Source organism: Rattus norvegicus, chromosome 10 (assembly GCF_036323735.1).
Source record: "Rattus norvegicus strain BN/NHsdMcwi chromosome 10, GRCr8, whole genome shotgun sequence".
NCBI lineage: Eukaryota > Metazoa > Chordata > Mammalia > Rodentia > Muridae > Rattus > Rattus norvegicus.
In genome coordinates, this window is record NC_086028.1 from 35,820,349 (window position 1) to 35,835,049 (window position 14,701).

Consider the following 14,701-nt stretch of genomic DNA (forward strand, 5'->3'; position numbering starts at 1 on the left):
TGTAGTCACATCAGGCATTTCAAACACAGCCACACATCCTGTGACTCCCAAAAGATTAATGTAAGTCAACTAAATGTACATGTCAAAGGTAGTATTGGAGACTTCTCTCTCTCTCTCTCTCTCTCTCTCTCTCTCTCTCTGAAACCTTCAAAGGAGCTGAGTAAGATTTATAAGATATGTGGTGACTCTCCAGTCACAGCAGGTTCCCTACTGAATCAGAATATGACACTTTAAACCATGAAATGTACAATTCCAACACAACTGAACAGATCCCTCTTGCCATCCTACTCTCTCTCCCATGGAAGCCATCTACCATGAAGACCAGCATAGTATAAGCAGCAGCCAGCATGCTCCCTTTCTGCCTCATGACCTATCCCACAATCTCCCCTGACCCCTGACCTCTCAATTCCATGTCCCCCTCCCTTTACCTGTGACCCATTGGCACTGTCTTCTAGCTTATCCACTGTGGTTCTAGATGATAGTGCAGGTAAGATGAGCTTACATCTCTGCACTGTGCTCCTGTTTTCACCAATTTCATTCACATGTGCTGGCACCTCACTGTCTCTATGATGTACATCTTTAGCCAACCCCACCAGGGCTCTCTCTGCTCTGGGCGATCCAATATCTTCTTTTGGCTCTATAGACAGTACACTCAGCTGTACATATACACACAGAGACATACACAATAAAGAAAGGAAGGACGGAAGAAAGAAAGAAAGGGAGAGAGAGGGAGGGAGGGAGAGAGAGAGAGAGAGAGAAAGGAAGAAAGAAAATCCTCAACAGAAATTCATTCAATTGTATCTGCCCTTCTTCTTGGAATGGAAGAAGTTGTTGGAGCTTGTGTGGAACTAGAGCAGTAGACCAAGAGCCGTGAACTAGGGTGACAATGGCTTTGTGGTAGATAAAATGCTGAGAGTTTAAAACCAGTACACAGACCTATCGAAGCCCAAGGACATCCCAAAATTCTAAGAGCATAGCTGTAAATACAAGTGCACTTTTGTAGGACAGCCTTTAACTAACACTTTGCTGTGTGGTTAAACTACCGACAAATGGCAACTGTATGCAGCACACCAGAGAGATTGCCAGTTGGGTACTTCAACCCGCAATCCCCAGTGCTGAGACCCCTAAGAGTGGGGGGGGGTATAGCAAATCGCTTGAGTCCATGATATCAAGACCAACCTGAGTGCCATAACAATACCACGTGTACCTGCTGGTTTTGTGTCAACTTGACACAAACTAGAGCCATCAGGGAGGACAGAGCTTCGATTCATGGAGGCATTTTCTCTATGGGGCAGTCCTGAGCATTTTCTCAGATCAATGACAGAGGGCCTATTGCACTGTGAGTGGTTCCATCCCTGGTCTGGTGGTCCTGGGTTCTATAAGAAAGCAGGCCGAGAAAGCCATGGACAGCAAGCTAGTAAGCAGCATTCCTCCATGGCCTCTTCCTCAGCTCCTGCCTCCAGGTTCTAGCCTTGTTTGAGTTCCTGTCCTGACTTCTTTCAATGCTGGACTATGATCTGGAAGTGCAAGCAGAATAAATTCTTTCCTCCTCAGCTTACATTTTGGTCATGGTGTTTCATTGCAGCAATAGTAACCCTAAGACATCCTATCTCAAAAATATATAGCTTGTGTACACACACGTGTGCATGTGCACACAGACACACACACACACACACACACACACACACGTATGTGTGTTTATATGATAAAAGGAAAATCACCAGATTATTTTGAATTCTTCTTTTTAATGTGTAATTGATTAATTGCATGACAGCTTCTATAGGTTTCTTTATCCATAAAGTGAATTATATTACCTCAATCATTAGACTAAATTTAATATTGTGTGTGGGGGGGAAGCAATCAAGTTTTGACAAACCAGTAGGAGTAGTTTACAAAGCAACAGCCACTTATAAGTGAAACATGTTGAAACTAACCAGGACTTTATTTAAAATGACAAAAGAGACAATTCAGTTTGTGTTAGTTCTCAACCAATCACTAAACTGTTTTAAATTTTATGTTTTTGTTCAAATGCTAGCAAATGATCTGACTGCATGACAAAACTGTCCTCCACAGACATGGATGGGGACAATCAAACAACAGTCACAGAATTCATCCTCCTGGGACTCACTGAACAGTCCGAGAAAGAAGAGATTGTGTTTGGAATGTTCTTGTGGATGTACTTGGTCACCATTTCTGGGAACCTTCTCATCATCCTGGCGATCAGCTGTGACCCTCATCTCCACACACCCATGTACTTCTTCTTGGCTAACCTCTCCAGTGTTGACATTAGTGCTCCATCTGTCATTGTCCCCAAGGCACTGGTGAATCATATGTTGGGAAGCAAGTCCATCTCTTACATGGGGTGTATGATCCAGATCTATTTCTTCATCACATTCAGCAACATGGATGGCTTCCTCCTGAGTGTGATGGCCTACGACCGCTATGTGGCCATCTGTCACCCTCTCCACTACACCATGATGATGAGGCCCAGACTCTGTGTCCTCCTGGTGGCCGTATCATGGGTCATCACAAACCTGCATGCTCTCTTGCACACTCTCCTCATGGTTCGACTCACCTTCTGTTCCCACAATGCAGTGCACCACTTCTTCTGTGACCCCTACCCTATCATGAAGCTCTCTTGTTCTGACACCTTCATCAATGACCTGATGGTCTTCACCATTGGTGGACTGGTATTTCTGACTCCATTTACATGCATTATTGTTTCCTATGCCTACATCTTCTCTAAGGTTCTGAAGTTAAAATCTGCCCATGGAATAAGGAAATCCCTGTCTACATGTGGGTCTCACCTCACTGTGGTCTCCCTCTTCTATGGGGCGATCCTGGGCATCTATATGCATCCTTCATCTACATACACAGTACAGGACACAGTGGCCACCGTCATCTTCACAGTGGTAACACCGATGGTCAATCCCTTCATCTATAGCTTGAGGAATCGTGACATTAAAGGGGCTCTGAGGAAGATAATTCTCCGACCTTAGTATTTGAAGAAAATTTTTTATTTATTTGTTTATTTTATATGAGTACACTGTAGCTGTCTTCAGACACACCAGAAGAGCGAATCAGATCCCATTACAGATGGTTGTGAGCCACCATGTGGTTGCTGGGATTTGAACTCAGGACCTCTGGAAGAGCAGTCAGTGCTCTTGGCCACTGAGCCATCTCTCCAGCCCAGTATTTGAAAAATTTAGGACTGAGAGGACACTGTGCTTTGTTCATCTTTACAGAGAAAACAATGTATATAGGTCCACACCTCACTGTAACCATTCCTGGAATTAAGGCTATGTGATCATGATCACCTTTTAAATATGAAATTGACAAGAGGTTATTATCCCCCCAAAAACAATTTCTTATGTTTTTAAAGTGCTAGTTTTTAAACGTATTCACTTTATAGTCAGGAAAATTTGAAGTTTGGACATATTTGAAATTATTTGTCTGGGGAAAGTTTCAAAAATCATCTAAGGCAAAGCTCCTACAGTGTACCAGGGACTTCAGAGGACTTACAGAGGACCCTCTTCAGAGTTTCAGGTCCCCAGAGGCCTCAGTTATCCTGGTGAATTACATAGAAAGACTAGTTTTCTTGGGCCTTAATAACTATGGGCTGTTAATTACAGAATGGTCATCTCTGTTGTAAGGGTTCCTTCATTGCTGTCGGGAGCAGAGGGAACCCTGAGTAAACGTGCTTTGTTGGCACAGGCACAGCCATGTAGAGGAGTCCGTGGAGAGGCAGGTAAGGCTCAATTGGACTGGTAAAGCTTTCCTTGGGAATGCACATGTGAGTGAGTGACCAGGGTGTGCAGTGATTACCAACTATAGCTTTCTCCTCCAGCATGTTGACAGCTTGACACTCCTCACCTACAGAGACCTCCTATGGAGAATAGCTAACCACTGTCCCTATGGAGTGGGTAATAAACACACTGAGGTTCTGAGGTGTGGTGATAGTAGGTGCCCTCCATCAGGGTGAGCACACCTCCACCTGATCCCACCTTTCCTTTACATGGGCCTGCCCTTTCTCCATTGCTTCATCACCATGTGTCAGGGTTCCAGGATCCAAGCTGCACCAGGTGACAGTTCCTTTCTATTTGGATGCCCCTTCCTGTGTCTTATGCCTATCATAGCTCAGGTTACAGTTCTTTTTTTAAATGTTAAATACTCTTTATTTGGTATCATACATAAACCACAGTAAATGCCTTTCAGTGGTGAAAGGCAGCATCATTGATGTAGGGAATTCTAATTAAAACAGCATTGTCAAGAATAGTTCCTTCTTGGTGTTTAGCATTGCCTGTCAGAGGCCAGTGAACACACACTGAAGCACGGGTGAATCTTCTTGTTTCTGAGACAGTGATAGAATTTTCCCAGTGTTTAAACATATTCATATACCCAGTTATATAAATCTAAGTATAAAACCATTCAATAGGTTTGAGGCGACACCCCCATATTTATGGAAAGTAAAACATTACTAATTAAGTCCAGTCTTATCTTGAGAAAGGGAGAGCAGGGATAGCATGTATACAACTGGAAGTGTTTAAAAAAGATCACATTCACTTTATGACAAGTCAGTTTTACTTAAATCGGGGCTGTCCAACAAAAACATTGTTCGCCATTCATGATCTGAATTTGGTGTATGAATTAAATTATGGTTTACATTAAAAGCCATGAGACATTTGCTTTGTAATAAATAAGGCAGTGGAATTACTCATTAGTAGTCTTTTTAAGATAAGCTATTAGGTCTGCCCTTTCTCCCTTCTTCTTAATTCCAGCAAAGATCATTTTTGTTCCAGGGATGTACTTTTTGGGATTTTCCAAATACTCCATCAGGGTATCCTCTCCCCAGGTGATGCCTTTGTTCTTGTTGGCATCTGTGTAAGAGAATCCAGCAGCCTGGCCTGTCTTCCGCCCAAACAGACCATGGAGGTTTGGTCCAGTCTTATGCTTGCCTCCTTTTTCCACAGTGTGGCACTGGGCACACTTCTGAACAAAAATCTTCTTGCCTTTTTCAACATCACCCATTTTAAATTCGGTCCGGGCTGGTCAACACCACAAACGATCAGACTCTTGGACAGCCGTCCCACTCTCTAGGCTACAGGTCTTTATGAGCTCTCCAAGATACACATATACACACAACCTGACCTTTTTGGTGTTTCCTACTGAGCACAGGTACTAGACAGGGACGGGCAGTAGAAGCTTCAGACAGCATCTGCATCCCAGATGCAATTCTCACTGTCCCTTCCAGTCTCTGCTGGAATCAGAGATTATATTAAAGCTGAAGTGTCCTACATTACTATGGCATCTTAGGGAGATAGGGACATACATAACAAGAAGAGTAAGGGGCTGGTGAGATAGCCTACTATATAACCTGACCACTTGGGTGTATCCCTGGATCACACAATGAACAGAGAGAATTGATACTCAAAAGATGTCCCCTGACCTCCATACATGTTCTGTGCCACATATGGAACCCCACTCTACAATAGTAAAATAATTAAAAAGGAGGATGAGGACAGTCAGTGGGTTCGTCAAAGGGTAATGAGTCAAAAGGAGAAAAAAATCACTCCACCTCCAATCTCTTGGTAAATCATAGTGAATGTTATGCTCAGAAGGAGTAAAAGAGTGTATATAGTTGAAATATATTATGTACACTTGGGAAAAAGTCATATTGGAACTCATCATTCTTTATAGGTAATATCCGCTAATTAAAAAAAAAAACAATAAAGCTTTAAAAAGAAGTGGGAATACACAAGACCTCCATAAAAACCCTGGCAATTTTTTTAAGGCTTGAGTTAGTAGACTTTAGGCCTAGTCCAAGAGTCCCTTTTCCCCCAGGCTAGACACTGAGAGCACCGTAGGGACAATCTCTGTCTAGAACTAATAAGCCTTTGGAGACTAACTATTTGTAAACCAATGAAAACAGGAGAAATGTTTGACTTCAGTGGTTGTTGAGATGGCTGTCCCTCCCTCTGTACAGTTCTCCAGACACCCCTGTATCTGGACAAACCAGAGATCATGGATTGTCCTGGGTCAGGACATATAGAGCCCCATGAATCACCTCCCCCAGGGTCTCCAAGTGTTCATTCCACAGCTAGACCCACAGCTGTCTATCAATGTCCCAGTGAGGCTGGGGATGCAAACTCCCAGAGACCATTATGGTTCTCCTGCTGGTGTTGCAGGGCAGAAGCAAAGCTTTCTGCTTTTGACCCTGTCAGCAGATGACTCAGTTTGGGACACAGCCTTTTTGGCTCATGGTTTCCATCGATTCAGTGGATTCTGAGCCTTTTACCTGGTTGTCTAGACTATGTGTGAGTCTCAGAGCTCTGCCAGGACCATTTTCAACAGACCCTCGAAATATACCCTTGGCTGGTATGTTCATTAATTTTCGGTTGCTGTGATGAAATGCCTTGACTAAAAATAACTTAGAGGAGAAAAGTTCCAGAAGGGTTATATGCAGAGAAAGAGGGACAGAGATGACATTTCCTCCCTACAAGGAACATAGAGGAAGAACAGGGAGTGGGAACAGGTTATAAATCTCGAGACCCACACCCAGTGACACACTTCCTCCAGCAAGGCCCTATCCCCTAAAGGTTCCATAACCTTCCAAAATAGTGCCACCAACTGGGGTCCAAGTGTTAATGAGCCCATTGGGGGCATCTTTCATTCAAGCCATCACATCAGGGAATGTAGCTCAGCCTACAAATTTGCCAAGTGTTCTAGAGGCCCTAGGTTTAGTCTCCAGTGTGCTGCTACTAACCCTCTTCTAATCCTACTCAGATTCAAACATGCCATCTAGTGTTTGTACCAAAGTTCAAAGTTATGCTGTATTTCTGATCCACCATTTCTGGTTCATGATCTTGGGGGAAAAAAAACCTACTTAGTTTAGGTTTGTGACATCTTGGAGTATAGGTCAAGGAAGGGAAGGAAGGAATGGGCTGTGCGAAGACACCCACAAAGTCAACCCAAATGAACTCCAGATAGTCAAAGCCAGAACCATTTATCAAGAAGTAAATGTAGTATTACAGTGTGAGTACCCTGGCAAGAAAATCGAAACTCTAAGATAACCCCAAAATCTCATAGTGACAAGTACCAACATGATACTACAGGTAGAAAATTCCATAACTGACCTTACCAGGCAGGTAGCAATCAAAACGTGGGTGCACTAAAATATTGTATGAAGTTACTTTTCAGTTATATGTGTAAGTTACATATAAAACACAAATATTCATTTTACATTTATGATTAGTCGCATTCCAAGTTGTTTTATTATACAGACAAAAATACTATGAAATACGAGAATACCTGAAGCCTGAAATATGATTGATCCCAGGCGTTTTGGACCCAAGATATCCAACTTGTATTGCATTGTGACTTAAAACATGAAATAGATTTCAGAAATCCTACTGATTAAAATAATTATTTTATCAAAGCGATGAATAGGAACAGGTTTTGCATATAGGAAAAAATTCCAAATGGGATGGGTATCCTGTAGTGGTTTGGATAAAAATGTCTCCCCAAGGACCATGTTCAAATGATTATTCACCAAGGGGTGGAACTGATTGAGAAGGATTACAAGGATTAGGAGGTGTGGCCTTCTTGGAGGAGGTGTGGCCTTCTTGGAGGAGGTGTGGCCTTCTTGGAGGAGGTGTGGCCTTGTTGGAGGAGGCATGTCACTGGGGGTGGCTTTGAGGTTTCAAAGGCTCATGCCAGGCCCAAACTCTCTTTCTGCCTATGGATCAGGATATAGAGCTCTGAGCTATTTCTCCAGCACTGGGAGGGGAAAGATGCCTTAATAACTCATAGGCACCAGCAAGGAGAACCTGGGCAAGTCATATTTACTCCCTCAACCACCATGTTCATTCTGTCCAGGAGTCGAACCCATAACTGAAAGAATTTTTTTCTGGCTCATTGCAAGTAGTTTTTAGAAGCTGCATTACCTACCATACCAAAGAAAAATCCTTAGGGAGAGATGTAGTGAGACGATTCAGACAGGAGTTTGGGAACCCTGTGATCATCTACCGCATTAAATTGTTATTGGGATTCACCATTAAGTCCCATGGGTTAAAGGGACACAGACAGAAGAATAAGAGGATTTAAGCTCATTTCTCCTCCCACTCACATATTTCTCACCCACTAAAGCCGAGTGAAAGCTATGAAGTCATGCCACAGACAGAACCCCTCCTGGCAATTCTAAGCCAGTGGATGGAAAGGCAGTGCTTTTGGGACTGTGTTCTTATATCCACCCCAGAGTTCAAGGCTGGACACAGTGCCAATTTGCTTCTGGGGAAGATGCTTCCAGACAAGAAGGTCCTCGTGAAAGCCTTGGCATGTTTCGTTTGCTCAGTAGGCGAATATCGCTTAGTACCAGAATGCAAACAAACACTATGCACACGGCTTCCCTGACTCTGACAAGAACTGCAGGATACACTTTAATAAAAAGATGTCTAGGCACTGCAGGAGACCATGAAACGTCTTCCAAGTACAAAATAGATATAAGATGTAATGATTACATCTGTCACAATGGCATCTAATATCACACGGTTCCCTGGAAACTAGAAAGGTATGTACGTTCCAGTCCCCAAAAGTTGGGGGATTGAAAATCCTAATCAGAATGCTGTGGTGCTGTGGTGCTGTGGTGCTGTGGTGCTGTGGTGCTGGGATGCTGGGATGCTGGGATGCTGGGATGCTGGGATGCTGGGATGCTATGATGCTGTAGTGATGTGGTACTGTCGTGGTGTAAGGCTGTGATGCTGTGATGCTGTGATGCTGTGATGCTGTGATGCTGGGATGCTGGGATGCTGGGATGCTGTTATGCTGGGATGCTGTGATGCTGTGATGCTGGGATGCTGGGATGCTGTGATGCTGTGTTTCTGTGATGCTGGGATGCTGGGAAGCTATGATGCTGTCATTCTATGACGCTGTGATGCTGGAATACTGTGGTGCTGTGATGCTGTGATTCTAGGATGCTGTGATGCTGTGATGCTGGGATGCTGTGATTCTAGGGTGCTGTGATGCTGGGATGCTGGGATGCTGTTATGCTGTGATGCTGAGATGCTGTGATGCTGGGATACTGTGATGCTGTAGTGATGTGGTACTGTCGTGGTGTAAGGCTGTGGTTGTTGTGATGCTGTGATGCTGTGATGCTGTGATGCTGTGATGCTGTGATGCTGTGATGCTGTGATGCTGTGATGCTGTGATGCTGGGATGCTGGGATGCTGGGATGCTGGGATGCTGGGATGCTGGGATGCTGGGATGCTGGGATGCTGTGATGGTGGGATGCTGTGATGCTGTGATGCTGTGATGCTGTGATGCTGTGATGCTGTGATGCTGGGATGCTGTGATGCTGTGATGCTGTGATGCTGGGATGCTGGGATGCTGGGATGCTGTTATGCTGGGATGCTGTGATGCTGGGATGCTGTGATGCTGTGATGCTGGGATGCTGGGATGCTGTGATGCTGTGTTTCTGTGATGCTGGGATGCTGGGAAGCTATGATGCTGTCATTCTATGACGCTGTGATGCTGGAATACTGTGATGCTGTGATGCTGTGATTCTAGGATGCTGTGATGCTGTGATGCTGGGATGCTGTGATTCTAGGGTGCTGTGATGCTGGGATGCTGGGATGCTGTTATGCTGTGATGCTGAGATGCTGTGATGCTGGGATACTGTGATGCTGTAGTGATGTGGTACTGTCGTGGTGTAAGGCTGTGGTTGTTATGCTGTGATGCTGTGATGCTGTGATGCTGTGATGCTGTGATGCTGTGATGCTGTGATGCTGTGATGCTGTGATGCTGTGATGCTGTGATGCTGGGATGCTGGGATGCTGGGATGCTGGGATGCTGGGATGCTGGGATGCTGGGATGCTGGGATGCTGTGATGGTGGGATGCTGTGATGCTGTGATGCTGTGATGCTGTGATGCTGTGATGCTGTGATGCTGGGATGCTGGGATGCTGGGATGCTGGGATGCTGGGATGCTATGATGCTGTAGTGATGTGGTACTGCGTGGTGTAAGGCTGTGATGCTGGGATGCTGTGATGCTGTGATGCTGGGATGCTGTGATGCTGTATTTCTGTGATGCTGGGATGCTGGGAAGCTATGATGCTGTCATTCTATGACGGTGTGATGCTGGAATACTGTGGTGCTGTGATGCTATTACACTATGGCTGTGTGATGATGTGGTGCTGGGATGCTGTGATTCTAGGATGCTGTGATGCTGTGATGCTGTGATGCTGTGATTCTAGGATGCTGTGATGCTGTGATGCTGGGATGCTGTGATTCTAGGGTGCTGTGATGCTGGGATGCTGTGATGTTGTAATGCTGTGATGCTGGGATGCTGGGATGCTATGATGCTGTAGTGATGTGGTACTGTCGTGGTGTAAGGCTGTGATGCTGGGATGCTGTGATGCTGGGATGCTGTGATGCTGTAATGCTGTGATGCTGTGATGCTGTGATGCTGTGATGCTGTGATGCTGTGATGCTGTGATGCTGTGATGCTGTGATGCTGGGATGCTGTGATGCTGTGATGCTGGGATGCTGTGTTTCTGTGATGCTGGGATGCTGGGATGCTGTGATGCTGTGATGCTGTGATGCTGGGATGCTGGGATGCTGGGATGCTGGGATGCTGGGATGCTGGGATGCTGGGATGCTGGGATGCTGGGATGCTGGGATGCTGTCATTCTATGATGCTGGGATGCTGTGTTTCTGTGATGCTGTGATGCTGTGATGCTGTGATGCTGGGATGCTGGGAAGCTATGATGCTGTCATTCTATGACGCTGTGATGCTGGAATACTGTGGTGCTGTGATGCTATTACACTATGGCTGTGTGATGATGTGGTGCTGAGATGTTGTGGTGCTGGGCTGTGATGCTCTGATGATCCACCTTAATATTAGACTTTTATGGACTTAGGTTCAACATGGGAACCTACCTTTGAGCATGTCTACACGTATGACTCCAAAAAAAGTTTAGCTGAGGGGATACCTACCCTGAATGTAGGAGCCACCATCCCAGGTGAGTTGAGCACCTCTCTCTCTGCTTCCTGACCGTAATGTGACGAGCTGCCTCATATGCCACCATCATCGTGTTTCTCTATGGTACACTGTGTCCCCTCAAACTAGGAGCCAGAACAAACCATTCCTCACCTACTTTAGTCAGACATTTTGTCATAGAAGTAAGAAGAGACACTGAAGGGCAGAACCCGGTCCCGTGTCCCTTTCCTGAAATTCTCTAGCTCTTGGTGTCAATCAAATCTCCCCAAACTTTATTTTATTTTATTATTTTTTCCATTTCATCCAACTTCAAACAAATATACTATAACTACACACTAGTTGGGTCCACTGCCAAATAGGATCTGTGCTCTTCACGTTTCTCCTCATCTTTTGATAAGAGTATATGAATGAGCACGGAATATTTAGAAAGGACACGGACAACATCTTTAGTGATTCTACAGGAGTCCCATTTCTACTGGGATTGAATTATTTTTAAGTGACCCACTTTGAATGTACTATTAATCTACAGTATGGACAATCTTCCCCTTCCTTCGTAAGTCCTTAGGGAGTCAGAGGAAGCAGACAAACTCCCTCCTGAATCACCTGTAATAAGGCACTTGGGGGTTTCTCTCACTTCTAGACATCATAAAATGAACAACATGCATTAAATGCAACTATGTTCCAGCCCTAAAGGAAAGCAAACTATTCTTCCAGGAGGCCAGGTACAGCAACATCACCACAGAGCAGTGAGAACACAGGGGCCTGCAACCTACACAGGGGTAGACGTTGTTGGTTAGCTTTTGCTTTAATTGCTCAAAGGTTCATGGCACTTGCTCTCGTGCCTAGGAAGAGTCAACAGTGAAGAAGGTAAGGAATTGACCTGTGGGAGAAGTCTTAATACATATTGATGTCTAGATAATATTTTGGATGCCGTTTCATAGTGGCTTGAGAGGACTATACCTCACCAACTGTATACCAAGTGGAAAACGTGTATTCATTCATCTCTGGAACCAGTGCTGTGGCCTCCTTATGTCCATAGTCACCCAGGTAGCTGCATATTCTCTGTCCCAAAAGTTCCCCCAGATTTACTTTGTCCCCTACACAGTGACTTTGTAAAGTGTGCTTCAGACCACACCGCCTAAGAACTCAGAGCCACCCTAAACCCCAAAACTATAGAGGTTTTAAACATGTGAGTGGGAAGGAAGTAGACCACTTTGGGGAAATGGAAGTTCTCACGCCTGATGGGAGCCATGTGTTAGAAGGGTCAGATAGGTTTCAGCAAGGGGTTCCATGGGTGGCAGGTGGAACCATCCATGTCACCTCCCAGGACTCTTGTCAAACTCCTCTGCTCAGGTGGACAGACGTGGAACAGAGAGGGTGCCGGGGCCAGAATCAAGGGGTAGGAATTCAGATCAGTTCAGGCAGTTGGGTAAGATGAGGTTAGTTGGAATTGAGGAGTTGATTTGTCACCTATGCCACCTAAGACTTGGGCCAGCATGTTACACGAATGGACTGGGGTCTTGAGCCTGGGTTTCCATGTTCTTATGTCATTGTGTAAAACTAAGGACAGAGATGTGTGCATAGTAGAAAACTGGAGAAGGTCTGGTGAAGGAGAAAGACAATTGTCCAGGGCAGGTGAAAGCCCAAAAGCTCAATGAGGCCAGGTACACTGAAACATTTGCACAAACCCTAGGTTTTCAGCACATGCTCCATTTCCTGTCAGCCCTGGTGTGATCTCTGTCCTTGCTTTCTCTCATGATAAACTACTGTGGCACTAATACTCAAACCCAGTGCCTTGTGCATGTGAAGTCAGTCCTTAACCACCAAATTATCCCCTAGGTCCTCTCAATGCCTCTCCCTCCACCTTACTCTTCTGTTACTGTCCCCTTGGCCACATTGTGACTTTACTCAGTGTGGGAAGGGCCCACATTCTCTTAGTGTTCTGTCTGGTAGTGACTGTGATCAAATGAAATGTAGGACAGCCTGGTAGCTGCAACTACCATTTACCAGGGTGGAGTCAGACACTGTGATCACCCCCTCCCCATGTTTCTCACTATTGTCACCCAGACCAGGTGATGGGGGAAACTGAGAAAAGCCAACTGCTCAATTTCTAAATTAACCAGGAGCCAGGATGGGAGCAGAAGCACCAGCCTCCTCTGTCTTTGTCTGCCCCGCTTTCCTCTTGTATAGCAGAGGAGGGGATGTTGAGATCAGGATTGGGTCCCACTCAAAGTACAAGGTTCTGATCAACCAGAAAGGGTGCTAATGTTTCTCTTGAGATTTTTTAAATGATGGTAGGTAATATTGACTTTCAAAGGCAATATTTTTAAATTGCTTTTTATCCTGTCATATTCTCCATACATTTTCCCAGTAAGCCAATCACCACGTACCTCAGACTCTTAATAATTTTGATACATCTGAACTGTCCCTTCATTGTTTTTATTCTTCCTTCTTCCTCCCCTCCCTTCCTTCCTTCCTCTATGCCTTTCTACCTGTTTGTAAGTGTATGTATGAATGCATTTTTTGAGACAGGGTGTCATATACCTCTAGGCTGAACTCAAATTATATGGTTGAGGATGACCTTGAATTTCTGATCCTCTTGCCTCCACCTCTCAAGTGCTAGAATCACAGGTATGCACCACCACCCCTGGTTTGTGCTGTGCTAGCGTTCAAAGCCAGAACCTCATGGATGCTAGGCTAGTGCTCCACTGAGTTACAGCCCTGTCCTTCCTGCCAAGGCTCAAAGTAGGAACCTCAGGAACACTAGACAAGAACTCCACTGAGCTGCAGCCCTGCTCATCCGCCTCTCCTTCAAACTTGTCACTTATGTGTCTCTTTGGAGCTTTCTGGAACATATCAGTCTTATTAGAGGACAGGATCTGGTCCTGATAATCTGGTGGTCTAACAAGGATAAAACAGCACACTGCATGTGCACCTTCTCAATGCCTTAGTGAGCTACTGGACAAGAGTCCCTCATTTCTGCCATTTACTTTGGACCTGAATGAAAGTAAAAGGTGTTCTGTAAGAATTCAAACTCTGTGATGGCTGCTATGTCTGTACCAGGAGGTGGAGGCAGAGTTCAGAAGTTCAGGGTTCATCTTCTGCTATATAGCAAGGTCAAGGCCACCCTGATCTACATCAGACCAAGTGTCCAAAAAAAAAAAAAAAAAAAACAGGAAAAAAGGAAAAAGAAAAAAGAAAACCATTAAGAATTTCTTATATGTTGTTTCTGTTTCAAATGATAAAATGAATGGTCTATATCTAAAATTGCCTTGTCTTATATTTTTGGTTATCAGCTTAACCTTTAACAGCTGAGCTGTCTCTCCAGCCCTAAAATTGCCTTTTCTTAACAGACAGAGCTCTGTCTTTTTCTCAGCTTTTAGAACTGCTTCAGCATCTCCACCAAACTGATCACCAGGCAGAACCTAGAAAGGGTAACAGGCAGGAAGTGTTCATACTGTGGACATTTCCCCCAATGACTCCAAGACCAGATTAACAGGGGACCATGGTGATCAGAACTGACGGCATGGAGCAGAGAATGTATCTCTGCTGTGCTTCCTAGTCTACTGGGGACATGTGTAAACTTACTACAGAGGAAGGCTGTTAAGGGACACAAAGCAAGTCAGCATAGAGAGCATAGAGGGCATTTTCTAAAGCACAGTGGTTTTTCATTATTATTGTTTCCACTTTCCTGACTGACTGACGCCCT

At 44.8% G+C, this 14,701-nt stretch overlaps 2 protein-coding genes across 2 annotated transcripts; one reads left to right on the forward strand and one right to left on the reverse strand.

Moving 5' to 3' along the window:
* The first annotated feature begins 2,075 nt into the window (after nt 1-2,075).
* Or1ad8 (olfactory receptor family 1 subfamily AD member 8) lies at nt 2,076-2,999 on the forward strand. Its single transcript, NM_001000005.1, has one exon. The coding sequence runs from the start codon at nt 2,076-2,078 to the stop codon at nt 2,997-2,999; it is 924 nt and encodes a 307-aa protein (NP_001000005.1).
* Nucleotides 3,000-4,619: 1,620 nt separating this feature from the next.
* On the reverse strand, nt 4,620-5,081 carry Cycsl2 (cytochrome c, somatic like 2). Its single transcript, XM_039087827.2, has one exon. The coding sequence runs from the start codon at nt 5,026-5,028 to the stop codon at nt 4,711-4,713; it is 318 nt and encodes a 105-aa protein (XP_038943755.1). The 5' UTR covers nt 5,029-5,081; the 3' UTR covers nt 4,620-4,710.
* Nucleotides 5,082-14,701: the final 9,620 nt, after the last annotated feature.